General features: G+C 34.5%; 3 protein-coding genes across 5 annotated transcripts; 1 reads left to right on the top strand and 2 right to left on the bottom strand.

Moving 5' to 3' along the window:
* Positions 1–646: 646 nt before the first annotated feature.
* Positions 647–3240, top strand: LOC133300917 (uncharacterized). The gene is made up of 3 exons (XM_061500497.1): positions 647–965; positions 1925–1948; positions 2663–3240. Exons 1-3 carry the CDS (start codon positions 767–769, stop codon positions 3007–3009), a joined length of 570 nt encoding a protein of 189 aa, XP_061356481.1. The 5' UTR covers positions 647–766; the 3' UTR covers positions 3010–3240.
* A 609-nt stretch (positions 3241–3849) lies between these two features.
* LOC133300932 (condensin complex subunit 2) lies at positions 3850–13033 on the bottom strand. The gene is made up of 14 exons (XM_061500517.1): positions 12764–13033; positions 12560–12661; positions 12094–12211; positions 11769–11839; positions 11629–11689; positions 11336–11536; positions 10950–11236; positions 10682–10826; positions 5589–5845; positions 5466–5496; positions 5177–5322; positions 4890–5000; positions 4317–4582; positions 3850–3921 (listed from the first exon to the last, which is right to left on the bottom strand). Exons 1-13 carry the CDS (start codon positions 13031–13033, stop codon positions 4364–4366), a joined length of 2019 nt encoding a protein of 672 aa, XP_061356501.1. The 3' UTR covers positions 3850–3921; positions 4317–4363.
* A 1645-nt stretch (positions 13034–14678) lies between these two features.
* Positions 14679–25993, bottom strand: LOC133300926 (uncharacterized). Of its 3 annotated transcripts, XM_061500507.1 has the most exons (6): positions 25811–25993; positions 25089–25245; positions 24081–24131; positions 23845–23937; positions 22671–22708; positions 14679–14706 (listed from the first exon to the last, which is right to left on the bottom strand). In XM_061500507.1, the coding sequence occupies exons 1-6, from the start codon at positions 25948–25950 to the stop codon at positions 14679–14681; spliced, it is 507 nt and encodes a 168-aa protein (XP_061356491.1). In that variant the 5' UTR covers positions 25951–25993. The 3 variants fall into 3 exon arrangements, with proteins under 3 accessions (XP_061356491.1, XP_061356490.1, XP_061356492.1); XM_061500506.1 differs by lacking the exon at positions 14679–14706 and having other exon boundaries at positions 22244–22708; XM_061500508.1 differs by lacking the exon at positions 14679–14706 and having other exon boundaries at positions 22244–22708; positions 25089–25253; positions 25811–25944.
* Positions 25994–26243: the final 250 nt, after the last annotated feature.

Here is a 26243-nt window from a genome sequence, read left to right as displayed (position 1 = left end):
GTTCTTAATTCACTTGCACTATTTAAAATATTTATTATATAATTGAATATAAAATATAAATTTATATATATATATATTCGGTTCATGCGGTTGAACCAGTGACCCACTGACCCGGTACCCCGACCGGGTCGATCACCGGTCCGGGTTTAATAACATTGCAAAAAACCCTATCATTTCATTTTAAATGACACAAAATTATATTTTCTAAATATTTTTTTCTTAATTGATTATTTTAATGTTTTTTCCTTAATTGATTTTCTTTTTTGGAGTTAATTTAAAATTAATTATTTCTTTGAGACGAGTTGGCTCTCTCCATATTCCCACAAACGTTAACTCTTTAAATCGGCCATGTGATTAATTCGGAATGCGAGACGGGTTAAAGATAAAGATATTTAAATCCCTCCCAATTGTCACGTATGAAGATCAAACCAAAACCATTTTTTTTTTCTTTTCAATTACTCAACTATCTTACTACCAATAATACCACCATTTGGTTTCCGTAATTGATTATTGTCAATAATATAATTAATTTTATTAATCATTGCATTTATAACAGAATCCAGAAACTATATAAAGGGGGAAAAGAAATAATAAATCAAAGAGAAAGATTATAAAAAATTGGAGAATAAGACGACGGCAGAAGTAGCAGCAGTAACCTTTTACTCTTACCAGTTGACGCAGACCTTCATTTAACACTCATCATTTGTTTCTCTCTCTAGATTTGAGTTCTTGTCTTGTGTGTGCCAGCAACAACACACGGAGAGAGATGGCTATGAACCATTCAGGGGTTGTGTTGTTGAGGGTGGGTTTGGTGGTTGTGGCTCTATGCATTGCAGGTTACATAGTGGGTCCTCCTCTCTATTGGCATTTCATGGAAGGCTTGGTTGCAGTGAAGCACTCTTCTTCTACATGTGCCCCTTGCATCTGTGATTGCTCTTCACAACCCATCCTTTCCATTCCCCAAGGTGCTTCCTTCCCCTTCCCCTTCTTAGATCTGTTTTCATCAATTGCTCAATTACCCATCTCAATATCTCGTTAAAAATGTAATCTTTTCCTAACTGGGTGATCCAATCCAGGGTTTGGATCAGAATCAGGACACTACTTGAGATCTGGGCTCTCTGGGTTTTTTTTTTTTTTTTTAACTATGGTAACTGGGTATTAGTTCAATCATGGAAATTGAATCATGAATCCTTCCACAGACATAAGCAATGTAATCCTTAACTTTCTGTTTCATTTTCTCTCCAGTAGGAGTAATTTGATGAGAAGACACTGTTACTCCAACCTGTTAAACGATGATGTTGATTACTTTGGTTCTTTACAGCATTATTATGCTAGGGTTTTTGGGTTTTTCCCGTGAGACTTAAGTTGACCAATGTGAAAACTTTTCATGAACCGTTTGAGGGGACTGGCTGACACAGTTCTTAATGAAATGCTGAGAGTAATTTGTGTTTGAATTTTGAAATGATTGTCAGTGCCTAACTAGTATTTTGATCTATTTCTCCTTTCTCTCCATGTATTACTTTACCAAAGATTCTATTTGGATATGAGAAGGCCTCATTATAAACTAATTGCCAATTGTTTATCTAACTAAGAGCAGTTAAAATTTGCAACCATATTAATATGCACATTCTCTGCCAAATTGATGAGGCACAGTTATCCCCTTATAACCCATTTATATTATTAGCTTAAATAAATATGAAACTAAGCACCATAACCTTGGAACACTATTATTTCCTTCGGTTATGACTAATATATTAGCAAATCAATAACCACATAATAAATTATAACTCTGTTTTTTGTACTATAAAATTTTAGTTCCAGTTGAACATCCTTGTGGTTTTATCATAAATTGATGCTCCCTTCTCTTCATCTAACTGCAAATCGAGCATGTACTTATTTCAGTTTCTTTTTTGTGTTACTGCAGGGCTTAGCAACACTTCATTTGAAGGTTGGTTTCTGTATCCTAGATGAACTACAGTGAATTACATAAATATCCCATTTTGTTATTGTCATAACTCTTCTACGTAATACGCACTTTTATGATGGTGTAGGACTTTAGGAGTTGAAGTGACATTGTTAACTCACTTTAAGAAGTAAAATAGTAAGTTATTTCTCTTAGTTGGGATCATCTTTTAGAATCACAAATGTCATGCGTCTTCTGTTTGTTTTCCTTTAAAATAACAAACAAACAAAATGGTTCATTCTTGGCCTATTATTTTGTGTTTAAAAAACATATTAATCAAGGACTATGTCTAGTGTGACTTTTTGTTTTATGTCAGTCCAGTACTCAGGTCACTGCTAAACAAAATTTGGGTACATACCCTGTGTTGCAAAAATATTTCTGTGAGGTAACTTATAATCTATTGTGTTTAAATAAAGGTATCAAACTAATAAGAATGCCTATATCTTTCTTATGTTGTACTAGACTTGCTTGGATTACATGTTGCTTCGTGGTTGAGGTGTGCTGTTGTCCACTTTAAATATAATTAAGAAATACTGGATAAGCCACTTCTAGAAAATGAGATAAAAGCTCAAGAACAGAAATTTTATTTTGCCTGCAGCTAGCTGCGTTGTTGAAAAACATTTTGTTTCTGTGGGTGTTTTTTGGATTCAACTTTCTTCACCAACTCTTTTTCTTTTCTTGATTGGAATTGTTATTCAGATTGTGCAAAGCCTGATCCAGAGGTGAATGGAGACACTGAAAAGAATTTTGCTGAGCTATTATCTGAAGAACTAAAGCTAAGGGAAAATCAAGCTTTGGAAAATCAGCAACGCGCTGACATGGCTCTGCTTGAAGCAAAGAAGATTGCATCTCAGTATCAGAAGGAAGCAGACAAGTGTAATTCAGGGATGGAAACGTGCGAAGAGGCCAGGGAGAAGGCTGAGTTGACATTAGTGGCTCAGAAGAAGTTGACTGCATTGTGGGAACTTAGAGCTCGGCAGAAAGGATGGAAAGAAGGGCTTGCCAAATCTCATACTCAGTCTCAAGGGAAAGTAGAGACTGCTTAGAAACATAGCATGGCAAAGAAGTGATTCCATGGAGTGGTTGTTATATAATAGTTTTCAAACAAGTGTTATTGAATGTTGGTAATAGAAAATCATCATAGGTCCCATATGTGTTCACGAAAGGTCAAGTGTAAAATACAAATGTTGTTGTATTTCTAACATTCATTTTTGGTTATTGATTCCACATGTACGCCTGTTGAAAGCTACAAATCGTTAAATGTTGTGATAAACTTTTGTTGATGTTCATATTTGAGCCTTGGTTCAGATTGTTGCTTCTTTGTTTTACTTATGTAATTTAATGTTCATATACAGGGATAGAGAAAAATCTCGTGGGACCATTAACTAAATTAAATTTTGATCAATCATTTGAAAATATGCTTATTTAGTTCGAGCTTGGTTAATTTGCAATAGAGAATCCATTAACCATTTATTTTGGAGGTGCTATCCGTTAATTAAGTTGTATAAGTGGTTACTGGTTAATCATATCAGTTTGACAAATGATTAAATCAGTTAGATAAATAATTCATTTAATTTCGATTAATTGGAAGTAAATATGTCATCAATTCAGTTTGATAGTAAGTTAATAGAAAATGTAGGGTAGGGTAGTGCTATCTAATAATCAGTCACTCATCCATCAATAAATGCCATATTTACACTAACAAAAGCAAGTATCGTGAAAACCAGAGCGTTAGACACACATAAGACGAGCAGAACTAGAGAATACAAATGGAGCACTACATGCGTTGAATACTTCATGCAAGGTGAGAGGTAGTGGACACTACTATAGGTCTAACAATTTCTCGACGAGACTTAAACCACCATAACCAAACTGATACTTGCACACCCTCCAACCACAAGAGACTTGTTACACACTTCACTTCTTTCTTGGACTTGTTTCAGCAGTAAAATCCCCATCTGCAAAAAAAAAACCATAAATATGCGTGTCACGTGTCTGAGGGAATGAATCAAGGCCAAGATAACAATTGATGATAAATGATTCACATTTGTAATGGCCAAATTGGAGTCCAACCTGTGGACTAATTTTGATTAAGTTTTCAATCAACATTATACTGCCAAGCTGTTAACAACAAATGATCTATTTACTATTATTCTGAGAATGATTGACAAAGTTCATCATCATTAGGCGATGATGTCTATGAACAAAATTAAGGGGGGAAATCTATCTTGTCTGAAGAAAAGAAAAGAAAAAAAAAAAAAAAATAATCGGAGCAAGCAAGAGAAACCAATGAAATGCATCAACCCCAACTTGACAAGTAACAATACCTAAACAAAACGTAAAGAGCACTTACCAAACTATTTTCTAATTCCTGAACTAAAGAGTAACTAAGTGAAGTATTTAAACTGTTCCACTTATAGCATCACCAACATGTGGAAGGCATATGACAAGATCATCCAAGTTGGGGCAGCTTTGAATGCTCAAGCCTTTCTCATTTGCCAAATGCAATAGACATATGAAGCACAAATGAGGAGAGATGTCACTAATAGTTGCAGCAGCGTCGCATTCGCTAGGAAAGTTGGCCAATACATTCCTGAAAGATACCACTTCTTCTTGACCCTTCAGAATAAAGAAAGCGTCAAAAAAACAAATCAATGCAAGAATTAAAACTTACCACTCAAACGAAAAGTGAAAAGGAACTTAAATTGATTATCTACTTAGACGTAGAAAAGTAAGGCAAAAATATATAGCATTAGCAATGCGACAAAATCCGAAAGAAAGTTGATATAACACTATGTCATAAAGAAAACTCATTGTAGCAAGCATATCATTTTAGTGGAGGAAACCCAAAACGGAAAGATAAATTTTAAAAGTTTAAATAGACAAAAAATAACACTTATCAAGAAATAGAGAAATCTTGGCATACCTGAAAAGGAAGTTTACTCGATTCTTGAACGTGGTCCCAAAGAGTAATTTTCAATGCATGAACATCAACTTGTTTGGAAGTTTTGTCATACTGGACTTCAATTTTATTGACCTGTGTTAGTTAAAGTAAGCATATACTTCAGTTCTAACTGCAATAATTTCGACTGAAAATTAATGATAAGAAATACATATGTATTGATGAAAGCCATTATCCTTTCATCAGTGGGGATAATACCTGAAATAGTCACATATCAAGAGCAAGTGTGTAAATTATTCAATAAAACCCACCTGACGAGGCTGAGTAATAAGAGTGCCAGAATCTTCCATGTCACTATGAAGATCACCTTCATAGTCACCAGAATCACCACCACAAACATTTTCATTATCCCAGGAAGGGAATGATTCATACTCATTGCATTGTTCTCTAGATCCATCTGCAAATACACCGGAACTTGAAATACAATCTAGTGACAACTGAAAACATTACAAAATGTTCTCTATTTTCACAAGCCAAAAGAATTAGACTACATTTCAAAAAAAACTAAAGTATTGGAATCACAATTGCTCAACATTTTACCTGAGAACCTTTTTGCCCTCCTCCCAAGACACTGAAGAATGAATATTAATCATCAGAGGCTACAAATAATATTACAACAGAGAGAGTTCTTTGAAACTAATTCCTATATCTTAAAGAAACTACCTTCACACTAGGCAGAAGAAATAACTTGACAAGATCCTCCGGCTGATAGTGACAGTCCTCTGGAAGTTTAGTGTTGCAAGGCAGTCTGCTTTCTGGGAGCAGTAACGATTTGGGATTCTTGGGAGGAGAAAATATGTCTGACATTTCTTTCTCAAGAGAATTTGTGAAATCTAAATCAACTTCGGCATGTCTCTTACTCCTTGGCTGCCTTGTTTTTAGGGTTAACCCATCTTCAGAAATAGGATGAACCTCTGAGACTACAAAAAAAGATTCTAAAATAATTATCATTCTGAACTCTAAAATGTCAATAGAATTGATGAGCAGAATATTTGGCATTACTTGTGCAGATTTGTAATTATATCCTTAATTAATTAGTCAGTTGTAGGTTATGATTTGTAATTATATCCTTAATTAATTAGCCAGCTAGCTGTAGGTTATGATTGTATAGTTATGATTGTGTAATTATATCATACTATTTAAATGAGAATTCTCCAAGGGAGAACATAAGGTTTTATCCCAATTTCTCTAAGTTTAACATGGTATCAATCTAGGTTTCGTTACTAAATTTTTCGCTGTGCTCACAGTCTCTGAGTTCCCAAGTTCTAGTCTTTTGCGCGTACTGTTCACGTCGCAATTCTTGTTTTTTTTTTCCTCTCGCGATTTTTCTCAGCATCATGTCTACTGAAAAATATGATGTTCTTTTTGTTCGTCTTAATGGAAAGAACTACTCCACCTGGGCATTTCAGTTCCAGATCTTTGTCAAAGGCAAGGAGCTTTGGGGTCATGTTGACGGAACTAATTCTGCTCCTGACAAAACTACGCACCAAGCGGCACATGCCCAATGGGAGGCCAAAGATGCACAGGTAATGACTTGGATCATAGGCTCTGTTGAGCCTAGTATTGTCCTCAATCTCAGACCCTTCACAACGGCAGCAAAGATGTGGGACTATTTGAAGAAAATTTATAACCAAACAAACACTGCTCGCAGGTTCCAGCTTGAACATGAAATTTCTCTTTTTCAACAGGATAGTCTCTCAATTTCTGAATTCTATTCTCATTTCATGAATCTTTGGGCTGAATATACTGACATTGTCTATAAAGATTTGTCGACTGAAGGACAAACTGCAGTCCAAAATGTTCATGACACCACAAAACGAGATCAATTTCTTATGAAATTGAGATCTACTTTTGAGGGCATTCGCACCAACCTAATGAACAGGGCTCCTGTTCCCTCCTTGGATGAATGTCTAAATGAATTGCTTCGTGAAGAACAACGTCTCCTTACTCAGACAAACATGGAACACCAGAAATCTGCCTCCCTTCCTGTAGCGTATGCAGTACAAGCCAAACCACGAGGTCGAGACATGAGTACTGTCCAATGTTTCTGCTGCAAAGGCCATGGACATTTTGCTTCAAACTGTCCTAAAAAGTTCTGTAATTACTGCAAAAAAGAAGGTCACATCATCAAAGAATGTCAAATCAGACCACCACGGAGAAATGCAACAGCCTTCACTGCCACTGTTGGCTCTTCTACTACTCCTGTTTCTGTGGATCAGAATCCGCCTGTTTCTGTGCCAACTTTAACCCCTGAAATGGTTCAACAAATGATTGTTTCTGCATTTTCTGCTTTGGGTCTTTCAGGTAAAGTTTCTTTATCCAGCTCTCCTTGGTACTTTGACTCTGGCGCATCCAATCATATGACCAACAATGTTGCTTCTCTTACCAATGTTACAAATTACTCTGGTAATTTACAAATACACACTGCGGATGGAAACAATTTACCTATCACAGCAATTGGTGATATTTCTTCATCTCTTACCAATGTTTATGTTTCCCCTGATCTCACCAGTAACCTTATTTCAGTTGGTCAATTAGTTGACAGTGATTGCAAAGTTGAATTCTCAAAGTCTGGTTGTCATGTGCAGGATCAACACTCAGGGAAGGTGATCGCGAAGGGGCCTAAAGTTGGACGTCTTTTTCCTCTTTATTCATTGTTGTCACCATGTTCTTTTCAGCCTTTTATTTCTTGTAATTCTGCAACTGTTAATTTTCAATTATGGCATAAGCGTCTTGGTCACCCAAATTCGAATGTACTTCATGCCTTAATGAAATCTGGAGTTCTTGGCAATAAACATTTCCCATCTTTTAGTGCTGTTCAATTTGATTGCAATTCTTGTAAACTTGGTAAAAGTAAAATTCTACCATTTCCAGTTCATCAATCAAATGTAAATCAGCCTTTTGACATAATTCACAGTGATTTATGGGGCATCACACCTGTAATATCTCATGCACATTACAAATATTTTATCACTTTTATTGATGACTATAGTCGTTTCACATGGGTCTATTTTTTGCGATCTAAAGCTGAAGCTTTCTCTGCATTCCAATTTTTTCATTCCTATGTTCAAACTCAGTTTGCATCAAAAATTAAAACTCTGCGTTCTGACAATGGGGGGAATACACATCTCATTTGTTTCAAGAGTTCTTGCAGAAAAATGGTATATTATCTCAAAGGTCGTGTCCTTCCACACCCCAACAAAATGGGATAGCTGAAAGAAAAAACCGTCATCTTCTTGATGTTGTCCGTACCTTAATGTTGGACTCTTTAGTACCCTCCCGTTTTTGGTGTGAAGCTCTCTCAACTGTTGTCCACCTTATTAATCGGCTGCCTTCTCCAGTCTTGCACAATGATTCCCCTTTCTTAAGGTTATTTGGTAAGCAACCCAATTATTCAACTCTTCGCACCTTTGGTTGTGTCTGTTATGTTCATCTTCAGCCACCAGAACGCACCAAACTCACAGCTCAATCTGTTAAATGTGCTTTTCTTGGTTACTCAGCCCATCAAAAAGGTTTTTTATGCTATGATCCTCACTTACATAGGATTGGGGTTTCTAGAAATGTCATCTTTCAAGAAGATACATATTTTTTTGCTACTAACCAAGACACTCAATCTTCTACATCCAAATCTGTCTTGCCATTGTTTCCTAACAGTTTTGCAGAAGACCAAGCTCGTCCTCCTGTCATTGTCTACCAAAGACGTCCGACTGTTCCACCAATTCAGACTTCAATCCCTTCAAGGCCCCCTTCTGATCATTCTCTGGCTGCTGATCCAGTGCATGCACTAGAACCTGCCCCTTTACGTCGCAGTACTCGCATTCGTAAACCACCGGAAAAGTATGGTGTTTCTGAATCTTTATCTTTGACAGCAACTTTAGCATCTATTCCTATTCCTTCTTCATATAAACAGGCAATGGAGCATAAATGTTGGCAGGATGCTATAGAGACTGAACTTCTTGCACTAGAGGAAAATCAAACATGGGACATTGTTCCATGTCCTTCATCGGTTAAACCTCTTGGCAGTAAATTTGTATTCACTATAAAGTTGCGTTCAGATGGATCCATCGATCGATACAAGGCTAGATTGGTTGTTCTTGGAAATAAGCAAGAATATGGCCTAGACTATGAAGAGACCTTTGCGCCGGTGGCCAAGATGACTACTGTGCGGACTATTATTGCCATTGCTGCATCTGAATCTTGGCCAATTCACCAGCTAGATGTCAAAAATGCCTTCCTTCATGGTGACCTCAAAGAAGAAGTTTACATCAAACTTCCTACGGGTATGCCCTCACTATTACCTAATATTGTTTGTAAGCTAAAACGTTCTTTGTATGGATTAAAACAGGCACCAAGAGTGTGGTTTGAAAAGTTTAGCACAACATTACTTGGTTTTTCCTTCATCCAAAGTAGCTATGATCCATCTCTTTTTCTACAAAGGACCTCCAAAGGAATTGTGATTCTCCTTGTTTATGTGGATGACATTATCGTCACCGGCTCAGATCAAGAGGCTATCACTACAATCAAACAATTGATGCATACAACTTTCCACATGAAAGATCTTGGACAGCTCACTTATTTCTTGGGATTAAAAGTACAATTCCAACAAAAAGGCATCTTTGTCACTCAGCACAAATATACTCAGGATCTAATTCAGCTAGCTGGTCTCACCACTGCAACTATGGTTGACACTCCCATGGAAGTTAATGTAAAGTTAAGACGGGATGAAGGTGACCTTCTACAAGACCCAACTTTATATCGAAAGTTGGTAGGAAGTCTCATCTACCTCACCATCACAAGACCTGATATCTCTTTTGCTGTCCACACAGTCAGCAAATTCATGCAAAATCCTAGACACTTGCATCTTACAGCAGTACAACGAATCATTAAATATTTGTTGGCCACTCCCAGCCGTGGTATCTTCTTTCCAACAAATGCAACAATACAACTTCAAGCATACAGCGATGCTGATTGGGCTGGATGTCCCGACACAAGGAAGTCTACTACTGGCTGGTGTATGTTTTTAGGAGATGCCCCTATCTCCTGGAAATGCAAGAAACAAGAATCTGTCTCTAAATCCTCCACTGAAGCAGAATATCGGTCCATGTCTGCAGCATGCTCTGAGATTATTTGGTTACGGGACCTTCTTTCAGAACTTGGTTATTCACAAGCAACACCAACTCCGTTGTATGCTGATAATACAAGTGCCATACAGATTGCAGCAAATCCTGTATACCATGAAAGAACAAAGCACATAGAGGTTGATTGTCATTCAATCAGGGAAGCTTATGACCGTAGAATTATCACTCTACCTCATGTCTCAACATCTGTTCAACTAGCTGACATCCTCACCAAGTCTTTGACACGTCAACGACATAATTTCCTCGTCAGCAAATTGATGCTTGTAGATTCACCAGCATCAATTTGAGGGGGGATGTCAATAGAATTGATGAGCAGAATATTTGGCATTATTTGTGCAGATTTGTAATTATATCCTTAATTAATTAGCCAGCTGTAGGTTATGATTTGTAATTATATCCTTAATTAATTAGCCAGCTGTAGGTTATGATTGTGTAATTATATCCTTAATTAATTAGCTAGCTGTAGGTTATGATTGTATAGTTATGATTGTGTAATTATATCATACTATTTAAATGAGAATTCTCCAAAGGAGAACATAAGGTTTTATCCCAATTTCTCTAAGTTTAACATAAAAAACATAAAAGCATTATAATCTTTATCTGACCTCCAAACCCCACCTTTGGATTTTCGATACTTCCAATGATCAGGGCCTGCCCATGCGTTTTGTTTTGAACTAAAACCCAGACTCAAAAATAAATACCCATCAACATTTTCAAATCTGTCGTCCATATCAGGCTCTGGGGCAGGAAATACCTCATTTTCCTACAAGATTTGGAATGTTATTTAAGCAAGTGCATCACTCACTTATTGAAATATCAGAAGAATATTTTTAAAACTCGTCCAAGACAGTCATAGATGTTTAAATGGTTGAAACGTGACTAAAACCTGAGGGTAACTAGGATAACTTGGATCTGCATCATTAGAGCCCATATCAGCAACAACTGTTTGGTCATCATGATCATCACTCCAGGTCGTGCAGTTCTCATATTCTTCTCTGTCAGCCCCATTTTCACAATTTAAAGCAGCATCAAGCTCTTCAGCTGAATTCTGGCCATGAAGTTGAAAATCAGTAGGCCTTCTATTATTTTCATCGAATTGGTTTACTATAGTCCTGAGAGTTGGAGAAATCTCATCCTTCACACGCATGTTCAATACCATCTGCTCAACACAATCTACAAAGGAAAATAAATCACCATTGTCCACATTGAATGTCTGTATTTGCAAATGTAACAACAGTTTTATTTGACCAGATCTTTCAAAAAGCAACACACCTCTGGCAAAAGAAAGATCAATTGTATCTGAAATATCATGTTGATTTGGGCTTGCCATACACTTTGCAGGCACTTCTAGTGAATCAAAGAGCACCCTACATCCACCATATACACCGAGATTATTCATTAAAAGACCCTTGGCTCCACCTTCATCAAATTTTGCTGTTGTCTGGCGATAGAGGGGATCCACAACAAATGCAGCTGGAAAAACATAATCAAATATACATTTTCAGTTACAACCTTAACTCCACACCTCAAACAAGTAATGGAAATAGAATAGGATTTGTGATCACCATCAAACTTCTTTACATTAAGAACCTCAAAAGATGATTCCAGGGTTGAAGAAGGTGACAACTGCATGAACAAACAACTCTTAAAACTCATCAAGAAGTTTCATTAACCAGTCAAGTCCAGATATCCAAAGATTATTCACCTTTTTGTTTGTCTCTTTCCCACTTCCTTCTTCTTGTCCACCTTCAATATTAACACCCTCCAGAGTAGTGTCTGACATTATGACTTAGAATTAGAACTAAAAAAGAACAAAATATTAAAAAACCAAAAGCAAAGTACCGTATACTGAAGCCATGCAGGCTTCATTCATAAGATACCAAGCAGTAATTAGAAATAGAGCACTTATTATACAACAAGAAAAAAATAATCCCCATAACCCCCACCCACGAAGAAGTCATCAAGGAAACTCACTACGAATGCAAAGGATCATAATACACCAGGCTAGATAAGAGGGTAATGATTCTAACCTTGCTCAGCTTCTTGGCCTGCTCTATTCATCCCACCAAGAACTTTATATGCCTCAGAATGCACTGAATCCACCCTTAATGAATAAATTTTGACTCCAGCCTCAAGAGTGCAGCTTGCCTGTCCAAATAAAATTTTGATGAATATCTACAGTCTACACATACATAACCTTGCTTTGAGAGCCATTGTTATCAAAGTGATTATACATTCACCCTTGTAAGTTCATCTGTGCAATCCATATACAAAGAAGTGATTCTGCATAATCTAGTGGTGAAGTGTGCCAATTTACATGTGCCATTGCATATGGATTTATAATCATCACAGATGACATCACCATTGCAAAAAAAAAGAAAAAGAAAACTCTATGAGAAACATCTTATAAATTACTAAACTGCGATATCGAAGACAACATTGCCAAAGTCTCCATCATATCCAACAAGGAAACAACACGAATTAAGCACAACATACCTTTTGAAAATTAGTCTCCACATCATTTTCATCTTCAGCTTTAATAATATCAGTAAGGTGGTCAATCAAGTTCAACTCCCACGTGTTTTTCTGATTAATTTTCTGCATCCAAATAAATTTTTTAAAAATATATATCAAAAACATGAAAAAAGAAAAAAAAAGAAAAAAAAAGAAAAAAAGGCTTTAATTTTGTTCATTTTTTACGTTTTCGCTGGCGAGCTTTATGCAGTTTTGGAACAAATCGAGGATCTGCTGCTTATTGAGAACGGGATCGGAATTGGCGTCAAAAGATTGGGAAACGGCGAGGCTCTTGCGGCGGATGGCAGCAGCGCGAGCTGCGCGGGCCTGGGCACGTTCGAGCTGGTCGTCGTTGGAGCCCAAGAAGAAGGGGCTGGTCGGAGATTGGATGCGAGCGGCCACGGGGAGCCTCTGCTTCTGACCCATCGCGGGATTAGGGCTTAGGGTTTCCGCCATGGAACCTACAAAAGTACAATCGAGCGAGCAAAGATAGGGTTTGGTTTGGTTTGGTTTGCAAGTGAGAAATGTTGGAATCACAGAGATTTGTGAGAAACGGGAATGGGGTGGTTTCCCTCCGTTTTTGGAATTTGAATTGGTAGTTTTTCTTTTCAAAGAAATGAATCATGTGCCTTCTAGGCTGCTACTTCAAACAAAAATGTTCTTTATTATATTCTGCAAAAAAATAAAAATAAAATAAAATCATCTATGTTTAACATTGATTCAATTAGTAAAATTTTAAATATATATGAGGAGGGACTTTATTGACTCTAGTGTAAGACTAACAAATTTTGCTTGTCATCTCAGTCGTTAATTTTTTATCCATCTAACGGCTATAAATTATTAGAATTAGTAATTAATGGTATAACTCAATAAATTATAATTATTAAATAGACCAAAATCAACTACTAAGACAAGGAATAAGATTTATTTTTTTAAAATTTATTTTTTTGGTATAAATGAGGAGCAAAGCCCCGAACAAACAGAACAAGAGATCAACAAACCAGAATTTCAGAAAACAGAAAGAAACAAACTAACAGAAAGCAAAAACCAACAGAAACTAAGCTGCCAGAAGCCAATTAACCAGGATCCAGAATATCTGCCTCCATGAGTTTGACAAGTTCAAGATGAGGAGAGAAAACCAAGTTCAGACCAAATTCATCGTTAATTGCCTTTTTGGCAATCCAATCAGCACAACTGTTGAGAGATCTAGAGATGTGAGACAAAGTAACCCTCCTATCTTTCTAAAGCCATACTCGAATCTTAGCTACCAACGGCAGCTTTCGAGAATCATTACCAGACGTGGTAAGTAAGCTAATAGCTTGTAAAGAGTCAGATTCAACCAATAAATTCCAGCAGCCATGCTTCCAAGAAACTTCTAAGCCATGAAGAATAGCCCACAACTCAGCTTGAAGAGGGGAGCAAGAGCCAAGGAAGAAAGAAAAACCTCCCATTCCAGCAGCCTTTGTAGTCTCTCAAGATACCACCACAAGCCACTCTATTACCCAAAACTGCACCATCTACTTTAATTTTAATCACACCCTCATCAGGCCTAGACCAATAGGAGACATCAGATGAAGATGAGAGAAACTTGGATCCTTGAAGTTTAGATATTCTGCTATTCTTTACATCCTCCAAGTATTCAAACAGAAATTTATCAAGTCTATCAGGTCTCCTAAAATTCTCCTCGCGTAACTCCTTATTCCTCCAAAGCTAAAGAAAATAACAAACAAAGAAGAAAAAATCTCCCCAATCAAAGTATTTACCCAAAGGATGACTTAAATTCAACTCCAGCCAACCTTTTAAATCTGGAATAGTGAAGAAACCAGAGGGGAGGGGCTGAATAATAGGCACTGCCCAAAAAATCTTGGCCTTGGGACAATCTATGAAAATGTGAAGACAAGTTTCTACTTTACCAGAATAATTATGACATCTATCAGAAACATTACCCCATTTTGCAATTCTTTCTTTTGTTAACAATCTTCCATGAGCCAGTTTCCATATAAAAATTTAACTCTTTCTTGACCATTCCAGCTCCAAATTCTGGCCCAGATGTTGGAGCCATTAGGACTAGGAAAATTCATCAGCTTATTATAAGCTATCTTCACAAGAGAAGTATTAGGATTCCAATCCTTCCAAGCCATACAGTCTTCATCTGCATCATTCATTGGAGGGGGAATGGCTAAGATAACACTAATTATATGAGAATCAAAATGATCACTGAGATATGAACAGTTCCAGTCACCATTTATAGAGAAAATTTCATTTTCAATTTTCAAATCTAAATCAGCATGGTCAGGTGTCTAGCCAAAACTTAACCTTCTGGCCATTGCCAATCTGCCAAGCCAGATTCATCAGAACATCAGGCCAAATTTTGCACAACCCTCTCCAGAAATGAGAGTCGTACGGCTTGGAGCTAACATCTGAAAGGGAGTCTTTCTTTCTGCCATATTTGGCAATGATAACTCGCGCCCATAATTGAGAAGGAGCTTGGATAATAGACCAAGCACACTTGCGGAGGAAAGCCTCATTTTGTCTTCTGAGATTAATTATTCCAAGCCCACCAACACTCTTTGGCAATTGAAGTTGATCCCAAGCAAGCAAATGATGTCTTCTATAAGACTCTGAATCTCCCTATATAAAACTTCTTTGTATCTTCTCAATATCTTCACAAATGGCTATAGGAAGAAGACTGTTTTGCATATGGAACATTGGTATGGCAGAGATAATAGATTTCGCCAAAATAACTCTACCAGCCAAAGATAAACATTGTTTTTTCCAACCATTCAGCCTGCTATGAACTCTTTCCATAATGTCACCATAATGACTCTTACCTACTCTTCCATGCTTCATCATATAACCAAGGTAACGACCCAGATTTTTTGTTTGAACAAAACCACTTTTCTCAACAATAAGCTTAGCTAAATCATCAGTAACATTCATGGAAAAATAAACATTAGATTTCATAAAACCAACCTTTTGACCAGAAATATCACCAAAGAGAGCAAGACAACTCATAACAGCATCAATTTGATCTAAACCAGCCTCAACAAAGAGCATCAAATCATCAGTAAATAGCAGATGGAAAATATTTGGCCCCTTTTTACCCACTGTCATAGGTCTCCTAGCTTTCCTCTCAACCGCATCAGCAATAATATGAGATAACTTCTCCATACAAAGGACAAAGATATAGGGGGATATAGGATCCCCTTTTCTAAGACTTATTAATTTTGTTGGAGTCAAAACATTCTTCCTTATTTTATGACATTAATGTTTCTACGGTGAATGTAGATAAGTATTTACATTCATTTTCAAAACGACGTCGTTCTGGGTTGAAAAATTAAATAATTATAATGAGAAAAACTATTATAACCCTGAAATAAATTATAATTATAAAAATATCTTGATTTTCGTCCCAACACGACGTCATCTTGGGCTCAATGTAGATAACTTATATATATTGGCTACAGAAAAATGAACCCTCATATATATATATATATATATATATATATATATATGAGGTAGGATATTTTGACACTAGTGTCAAATTTCATTTGACACCTCATCTCGTTGATCTTTTTTTGATCTAACGACTTTCAAATGAGGAGTCAAATTTCAAATTTGATACTAGTGTCAAAGGATCCTACCTCTATATATATATATATGTGTGGGAAAAATATTTCTCAAGCAGCTTGAGATAAGTTTATCTCCAGTTACACCAAAACTACGTCGTTTTATTTATTTATTTTCTTATATTAATTGATTCACCTTTGAATGGTTATGATTCTCTTTTTCTCTCTCTTCCTTTATCACCATTGATCTATCTTTGTACGATTATGACTTACTAGCCAGAGATAAGATTATCTCAAGCAGCTTGAGAAATGATAAGCCCATATATATATAGGTTTGATGTTTGTCATTTTAAATGACATAAGTTATGTTATTCTAGGGGAGAGATAGACACAAGGAATATAAATCATGGGAGAGAAAGTGGGTGGTTTTTTTTTAATTTAAATTTTAAATAAAAAAATATTATTATGTGTTTGTCTCTCTCTTAAAATGACATAACTTTTTGTTATTTAAAATGAGAAACATTTTGTTATCAAAAAAAAAAAAAATGAGAAACATTTTTTCTATATATATATATAGGCAAGTTCTTTTTACACAAGTGTAAGACTAACAAGTCTTACACCACATCTCAACCGTTTATAAATGAAAATTATCGATTTGTATTTGTAGTGTAATTAATGATTAATTAATATTAATTAATTTGTATGACTTCCTAAATTATAATCATTGGATGCACGGAAACCAACGGTTGAGATGTGATGTAAGACTTATTAGTCTTACACCAGTGTAAAATGATCCTGATCCATAAGTGTATATATATGTATATGTATATATATATATACATATATATATATATATATATATATCTATATATATATACACACATATATATAGGGTTTGATGTTTGTCCTTTTAAAGGACATAAGTTATGTCATTTTAAGAGAGAGATAGACACAAGAAATGGAAATCATGGGGGAGAAAGTGAGTGGTTTTTTTAATTTAAATTTTAAATAAAAAATATTTTTTGTGTCTTTCTCTCTCTTAAAATGACATAATTTTATATCATTTAAAATGACAAATATTTTTTTCATATATATATATGAGAAAAACATTTCTCAAGCTGCTTGAGATAAGTTTATCTCCGGACACCCCAAAACTACGTCGTTTTGATTATTTATTTCCTTATATTTATTGATTCACCTTTGAATGGTTATGATTCCCTTTTTCTCTCTCTTCCTTTATCACCATTGATCCATCTTTGTACGGTTATGATTTAGTAGCCGAAGATAAAGTTATCTCCGGCAGCTTGAGAAATGATAAGCCATATATATATATATGTGTGTGTGTGGAAGGATATTGTAATAACCAATTAGTGTTACTACCAATCAATTAAATCGATAATGTTGATCCAACGGTTATATTTATTTCCAGCTTTGTATGGTTATGATTCCTCATATTTAATACTTTATATTTATTTTAACGTTTGTATGATTATGATTTCTCATATTTAATGCTTTCACCTTAAATATGGGGAATCATAAACATACAAATATGGAAATAAATATAACTGTTTGATCAATATAATCGATCTAACGATAAAATTGATTGGTAGTAATACTAATTGGTTGTTACAATATCCTATCTATCTATTTATCTATATATATATATATATATATATATATATATATATATATATATATATATATATGGTAAAATCATTTCCCCAGCTGCTTGACGTCCAGCAATAGCAGGTATATGGTTATGATTCCCTACATTTAAATTGTTTTTACCTTGTTACCAAAAAAATAATAATTTTTTTTACCTTTTGTATGATTTTGATTCCCCATATTTAATGTCGTCACCTATATATATGGTAAATAATTAACTGTTGGACGTCAAGCAGCTGGAGAAATGTAAATCCATATATGTAGGGTTCGTTTTTTCTGTAGTCATTGTAGTTAAGTTATCTATATTGAGCCCAAAATGACGTTATTTTGGGACATAATTTAAGATATTTTTATAATTAAATTTATTTCAGGTTATAATAGTTTTTTCATTATAATTTTTTAATTTTTCAACCCAAAATGACATTGTTTTAAGAGTGAATGTCAATAACTTATCCATAGTGACTGCATATAAGCATTAGTACTGTCATATAAAACTACATCGCTTTACAGTGTGAAAGAATAAGAATATGGGGAATCATAATCTATACAAAGATAAAATAAATATAAATCATTTAAATATGGAAAATCATAACCATACAAAGGGAAAATAAATATTATATTTCTGTTTACCAATATATATATATATAAATATTATATTTCTGTTTACCAATATTTATATATATTTATATATATAATGTTTTCATTTTTTACAATTAATTTTGAACACGAACTTCCTTGATCTCTTCTAGAATGATGTCATTTTGGACTGACAATACAAAATGTTATATACAATGACAGTAGAAATAATAAATCTATATATATATATATATATATATATTTATGGCAAAATGATTTGTGATATAACTGCATATAAGCATTGGTGCAGTCACCTAATAACTACGTTATTTTGATTGGGATAAAGGAAGTTTGCGTTCAAAATTTATTGTAGAAAATGGAAATATTATATTTATTTCCGCATTTGTATGGTCATGATTCCCTATATTTAATGCTTTATATTTATTTTCGTTTTTGTATGGTTATGATTCTTCATATTTAATGATTTCATATTATGATTCTTTATATTTATTTCCGCAGTCACTGTACATCTGCTAAACCCTATACATATATATATAGGTAAAATTATTTCTGCAGCCGCTTTACGTATAGCAACGTCAGGTGTATGGTTATGATTTCCCACATTTAACGCTTTCATCCTTTGTATGGTTATATGATTCCCCGCATTTAATGCTTTCAAGTATATATATGACAATTATTTGATTGTTGTATGTACAGCAGCTAGGGGTGATAAACGAACCAGGGGCCTTTGGCTCGGCTCGTTAAGACCTGAGCTTACATGTCTAAAATTTGTTGTTGGAACCAGGCTTGGACTTGTATAAAAACTCGTTTAATAAAAAAGACTCAGGCTCCAATTCAAAAGCTCGGCCTTAGAGCCTCTCAGGCTGGCCTAGTATATTAATTTCTATTTTTATTTTATATTTTTTATACTACTTGTAATAGCCTTCTCTTTCACCTCAATCCACTTCACCTCATTTTATTGGTTAAACAAACTTTTTGAATGATTTTGTTCTATATTATGCTGTTTGGATATATATTGAATTTATGAATATTTATGTAATTACTAGTGTTATTGATTGTATATTCTGTTTGGATACATTTTTGTTGTTTTATTTTTTTAAACAGGCTAAATCAGGCTTTTATTTTTTGTAAATAAGTCAGGCCACATGCCGATAATTATATGCATAACAGGTAACAGGCTTGGTCAGGGACATATTTAAACACAAGCTTAGCCTTTTAAGACCAAAGTTCGGCTCGGCTCGGCCTGTTAACACCCCTATCAGCAGCTGCAGAAATGTGTGTGTGTGTGTGTGTATATATATATATATATATATATATATATATGAGGCAGGATCCTTTGACACCAGTGTCAAATTTGAAGTTTGGCACCTCATCTGAGAGCCATTAGATCAAAACAGATCAACGACTCTGATTTGTAAATATATGACACCATTGATCTTTTTTGATCTAATAGCTCTCAGATGAGGTGTCAAACTTCAAATTTGACACTGGTGTCAAAGGATCCTACCTCTTTTTATATACATATAGTTAAATTAGTGGCAAAAATGAATTCAGTATTTAGATCTAATCTTACCTTGATTTTCCTTTATTGGTCACACTGTACAACATGAATACACATAACTTCTTGCTATACTAAGTATCTGTTTCGATCTTCTCTTTATTAAGTTAGAAGCTATTTATAAGCATAAGTTAGGCCAAACAGGTTTTGAGAAAAGCTCTTATAATAAAAAGCTCTTTTTTATAATGAAAAAAAAGTTAAAATCTCTTAGGAGGAACTTTTTTTAAGCTCTTATATTTTTTTCTTGAATTGTGTGCTTTTTTTTTTTAAATGAAGAGCTACAAAAATAAAGAGAGTTTTCTTGAAATATGTGATTTTAAATAACTTTTAAGCTAAATTTTTATGTAATTATCAAACAGTTTTTAGCTTTTTTTTAAGCTCTTTTATTTAGCTTTAACTTATAAGTAGCTTCTAGCTTAAAAAAAATAAATTCAGTTATAAGTTGTTGAGATATATTGTCCCACATTGATTATGTAGGCAATTAATGTGGAGTTTATAAGGCTTTGGGCACTCCACCCCTTGAACTAGTTTTTGGGGTGGTGTATACCAAGGTTCTTTACATGGTATCAGAGTCTCACCGTTCCCCACTTTAAAGTGGAATTAAAATAAAAAAGTACAAAAAGGTAAACCAAAAATTGGGCCTGTGCAATTCCACGCTTCTCGCCCAAAGGGCTCTTGCGTGAGGGGACGTGTTGAGATATATTGTTCCACATAGATTATGTGGGTAACTAATGTGGAGTTTATAAGGCATTGAACACTCTCACCCTTTAAACTAGCTTTTGGGGTAGTGTATATTGGAAGTGAGACTGGGATAGGTGGGGTGGGGTAGGGAATCTTCTCATGTTTAAATTGATCGGGTCATGGGAAAAGATATCAATTATTTATTATAAATTAACTTTTAATAATTAAAATATTTATTTTTCTCTTCATAACAAATCAACCTTAATAAGAAAAAAAAAAAAGCGTTGTGATTGAAAGTGAAAAAACAGTTTCGCTATAAACGAAATTGTATCACGTGAATTCATTTCCATATTTTACCTTTTTTTAATGGTGACTATTAATTTGTTATTAATATTTAAAATCTCGTGGAATGAGGTGGTGATGTTAAAATGAAATATAATGAAATATACGACTGTGTTGACTTGGAATCAAATTTAAACTGATTAGTTTTACGGGGAAACACGTGTGATTTGAAAGGATGTAAAGTTATGTTATTTTAAATAAGAAAAAGAGATAAATCATGAGAGAGAGTGGATAAAAAAAATAGAGTTATGAATTCCACCTTTTTGTGAAAGTAAAATAACACATGTTATATTGTTTAAAAGGACAAATATTTTTTTCTTAATTTTATGCAAACAAACACCATCTCACACAAGAAAAACACCTTACAAATTTATAAACTTTTTATATTGCATTCATTTGTTTCTCCATTTCCCAAAGGTGTAAATAGATTAGGTTAGGCTAAACCTTGACTTAAATAGGTTAATCTTGTGTAAAAAAATATTTATTCTGACCTGTTAATCTGTGTAAGCCAAAATTATAAATCTAACATGACCTTTATTTAAAGGGTTTATCTACTCTCATGTTGGAGGAGAGAACATATCTCATGTTAAGACACAAAATGATGGGACCCACCACTAAAAAAAATAAAGAAAAGAAAAGAAAATAGCAGCACACTTATCGAAGTGTCTATGACATAAGATAATAGTCTCCAACAACATGAGACTACTATTTCCCTTATTTAAAATATAAAAGCCTTGACCTAGACTTGATAACCTACTTAAGCCTATTAAACATTCAATAATTAAAAAAATAACTAAAATAACATGACGTTTTATTCAAAATAATTTTATTTATTTTTAAAATAAATAACATAATATAAACCGACCTATAGACTTAACATGTACAAAAAAATCTATGACCTGTTTTTTAAATAATTTTTTTTTAGAAGACTGAGTTTGTGCTATTTAACTATTTGTAATAGGTTAAGACTGACCTAATATAAGCTATGTAAGTCGCCTTAGTGCATTTACACCAATACCTGTAATTGCAGATGCAAGTGCTATGAGAAAGCAATCCAATATATGAAACTTTCTAACAGACTCCCTTTGGCACATTGAAAATTATACCACCACTCAAATTCCAGATCTAATCACCACTCAAATTCCGATCAGATACTGTGCATAAGTCCCCATATATTAAGCCCCGAGTCATAAAAAGTATAATTTATAACGAAAACTAAAAACAGATACACATTATAGCTTTGTGATTGGACAGTTTGAGCTTCACCAGAGAAAGAAACACTGAACTTCGTTCACTGTCTTAACCAACCAGCTTTCAGATATTACAAAGACTTCAACATATTAAAAAAAAAACTCCAAGACACCTTTCAATTAGAAAATGGACAGACCATAGCTATATTACATTATGTTCAATAATCAATTAAGCTATAGCAAACACTTAACAGACATATCAATGAATGTGTACAATAGAAGTTGGAATGTCCAAAAATCAGGACAAAGAATCAACCAGCGCCAAGCTGAACCCTCAAACCACTTTACTCTTTACAAGATTGCAACAACAGCATGTTTTTATGCCGTTGCCATGACGATACCATTTTGGTCATGCAGTGACATTTGTGACAAGGTAAAAGAATAAGTAAGAGCCACATCGCATGGTATCCTAAATGGGGTTCCTCATCAACAACGCTATAGCGCATCCTAATAAGCCACCAGCAACAACCTGCATTAAAAAGAACAGTAGTCACTGATACCCGAAGACTAATGATTCATATATACATTTAAGAGACAGAACAGAACATCAAAAAATGTGAGATTTCCAATAAACCAATTAACATGCCCAAATGTACCACAATCTGATGGATACATTATTAATGGACCAATGATGCATAGCAATTATGTTATATGAATTAGGTTAGCAACTGGACCTTGACAGGTAACGCCAACAAGGGCAAATCACATATAAATCAACATCAATATCACCTTTATCCCAAACTAGTTGGGGTTGGTCAATTACAGATGAACCCAAATGAAAAGTACGAAAAAATTGAGATAAAAAAAGGATAAAAATAAAATTACAAGAACTATAAATAACGGCAAATCACATGTAAATGATCATTGAAAACTTGAAATTAATGGAATGCACCAAACATCAACTACCACTCTTTCACCAACTTCTTGCCGTTATTCAAAACCTGCCAAATTAGTCTTGCTTGCAACAAGCATCATAATCAAAACAAAGCGACCAAATCCAACTAATTGGTTGAATTCAAGCAAGCAAATAGCCGAACACTACATGATGTAGGAAATGTAGGATGTAGAGCAATGAAGCACAAGATAATTTTTGAATAATAAGAAACATACATGATAAGCATCAATATTCAAGTAGTATTAACTTCAGGATTTAATGAAAGCAATACATAGTAAGGAATTAAAAGGGGAATCACTGTAATAATTGCACAGATAAGTTGAAGTTGGAACACTTGGAGCTTTGGACAATCATTGAATTTGATTCATTTTTTATAGGAAGGTGAAAAAAGAGGAATGATAAGGAACAAGTAATTTGGCTTGTTCCCATTCCGGGAAGATCTTGTAGCATGAAATTCCATGCCTGTGTTCGCTTGCAAATCAATCATAGTAAAGGAAGGGATAACTTTATCACCCCCTATTTCTTATTTTGATGGGAAACATTTCTACAATAATAAGTTCTGGTCAGCCAGTTACTCTTACAGATTTTAACTTGCATAGTGGAGTAATCCTGGGCTACTTTACTAAAGATACTCGAATACCTAAGACAAGCAATCATAGAAAGGAAGCCTTGTTATAATAACAGTAAGCAGAGCTAAATGCACAATGCACCTGAAGTGGAGTATGACCAAGTGAATCTCGTAGAGGTCTGATATTGGACAAAGGATGTTCTGGAGGTAGCTCACACACAATTTGATTCAGCAACTGCAGTGAACATTGACATTACGTGACAGAAAGTAACATGTGAAATATATATTCACTATTCAGTTGTCTCCAAACGAAGATGAATAAAAAATTAAGGGTAAATTGGGAAGCAAGCCAACAATACTACCATCAAGAGAACTTACTTCTGCCTGCCGCCCTGCATGAAGTCTAATTCCTGAGGCATCATACATTACCTATATATGTTCAACACTTCAACAAATGAATCATCCTACTCCATTGAAGTTAAAACATAAGTTTTTTTTCTATTAATGGGAGAAAAAGAAATTTTATGAAAATAATAGAGGAAAATGCATTATAACTAGTGTGAGGATAAGATTTCCTTCAAAATGGGGGAAAAAAATAGATCCAACAGAAACATGCAAAGACTCAGGAAAAACAAGTCCCAAGGCTGCCTAATCTATCTGCATGTTAGTAAGAACTAAGAACAACCCGCCTGAAAAAACCATGAGTTGAACAACTAAAGGAGGCTATAAAACATATAATCCTATCCCATAAAAACAGTAAATTTATAGAATTTCAACCAATAAAGTAAACGAACAAGACCAACAAAGATACTTTTCCAAAGTCTACATGAATAACATATTAACCAGACAATCATACAAAGATAAGGAATCACGTTACAATATACAAATATTCCCTTTCAAATTTGCTTTTAAATAAATATGTCAAAAATAATAATCAGCATACTACAACAGTTTTCATTGTGTGGATCTATAGTAGGCAGCCTTACCTTATATTTGCAAGATATTGATTACATGAATCGAACTTGCGACCTCTGAATGACGTGGCAACAACAGTAACTATTGTGCCAAGCTCATAGTCAAAAGAGATCATGTAGGTCATTGTCAATCTTGATCCTAATTACTAGAATATTTGATGGCTACTTAACATATAAAGCGAAGCTCACTAATTGATAATTATAAAACTTATTAAGATCAAACAAATAAGAAACCAGAGAAGAACAATATGAATGAGATATATTCCAGCCATATCAAAAGCAAAAATGAAAAATATTTAAATGATAATAGTAATTAAAAAATACAACATAAGTGAGTGAAACTAAAAGAAGTTGCAAAACAAGGGTAATCAGGGAATAGGGAATTATAATTGATGACGAACAATGTACATACAATACATGACAAGACGACAGCAATAGCAAAAGCAGATGACCCTGTTCCTTCATGAAGACCTATAGCCACCGCTAGAGCTGACACTGTTGCAGAATGTGATGAAGGCATTCCCCCAGAATCTAGCATCCTTTTAGAATCCCATCTCCTTTCCTTATACCTGAGTATCTAGGAAAAAATATTTGAAAAAAAAATTGAGCTCATATTTCCAATCATACATCAGACTTGGGCATGTACAGCAAAATTGTTCAGGTTAAAACGTCCAAAAGATTGATTGCACTCATCATGAAGCCCAATGCAAGATATCAGAAAACACATCTGTTCTTCTTGAACTATATGATATTTTCAGAATTACACTTCACATCAGAAACAAGTAACAGCTTAAATCACTACATTAATCATAGTTTATCCACACAAAAAACCCTAAAGCCCACAAGATGAGTTTCCAACTAAATTAAGCATCTAAAACAATCCTCAAAACTAGACAAAAAAACAAATAGAATTTTTCTTAATTTTACTGAATCCAAATTTCAAAAACAATTGAAAGTGAATTGTTGATAACAGCCCAGATGACAAACTGGACTCGTTGTTAACGCGTGGATCTAATTGACGAGAAAAGTTTCGATTTTGATGACAGAAAAACACATTGAGCTCCAATTGAAGAAATGGGTATGAAAGGGATCGATCAAAAAAGCTGAAGGTGGGAATGTAAGAAGAGGACGCACCAGGTTGTGAAGATCTTGAGAAACTGGGCGAGAGCAAAGGCGAGGAAGGCTGAGAGAAGAGGAGTGTTGGACGGAAGGTAAAACGACGACGTTGAGCGCGTGCTTGCTCTGACATCAGCCATTGTCATAACTTCGTCCATGAAAGCCAAGGAATCACTGTAAACTGCAAAGTGAAGAATTGCAATTTGCAAAGCAAAACCACAACTTAAAGGCTATTTGTGTTGCACTATTGCGTTGAGAATAATGGCAGAGACTTTTGACCAATAAGGTGGTTGGGCCCAAACTTATGTTTATTTATTGTATAACCTTTGTGTATTTCGTGTAAAATCACAATAGCAGATACCGAATCTCCAAGTTGATCATAACAGCCGAGGAGAAAAAAAAAATATTTAGGAATCGTGGGAAAGTTAATTTTTTGAAAAAATTAAAAAAA

Source organism: Gastrolobium bilobum, unplaced genomic scaffold (assembly GCF_033153095.1).
Source record: "Gastrolobium bilobum isolate Gb01-03AN ecotype WA unplaced genomic scaffold, APGP_CSIRO_Gbil_v1 utg2979, whole genome shotgun sequence".
NCBI classification, from domain to species: Eukaryota; Viridiplantae; Streptophyta; class Magnoliopsida; order Fabales; family Fabaceae; genus Gastrolobium; species Gastrolobium bilobum.
Note: the sequence above shows the minus strand (reverse complement) of the source record. Positions and strands in the feature narration are given on the sequence as shown.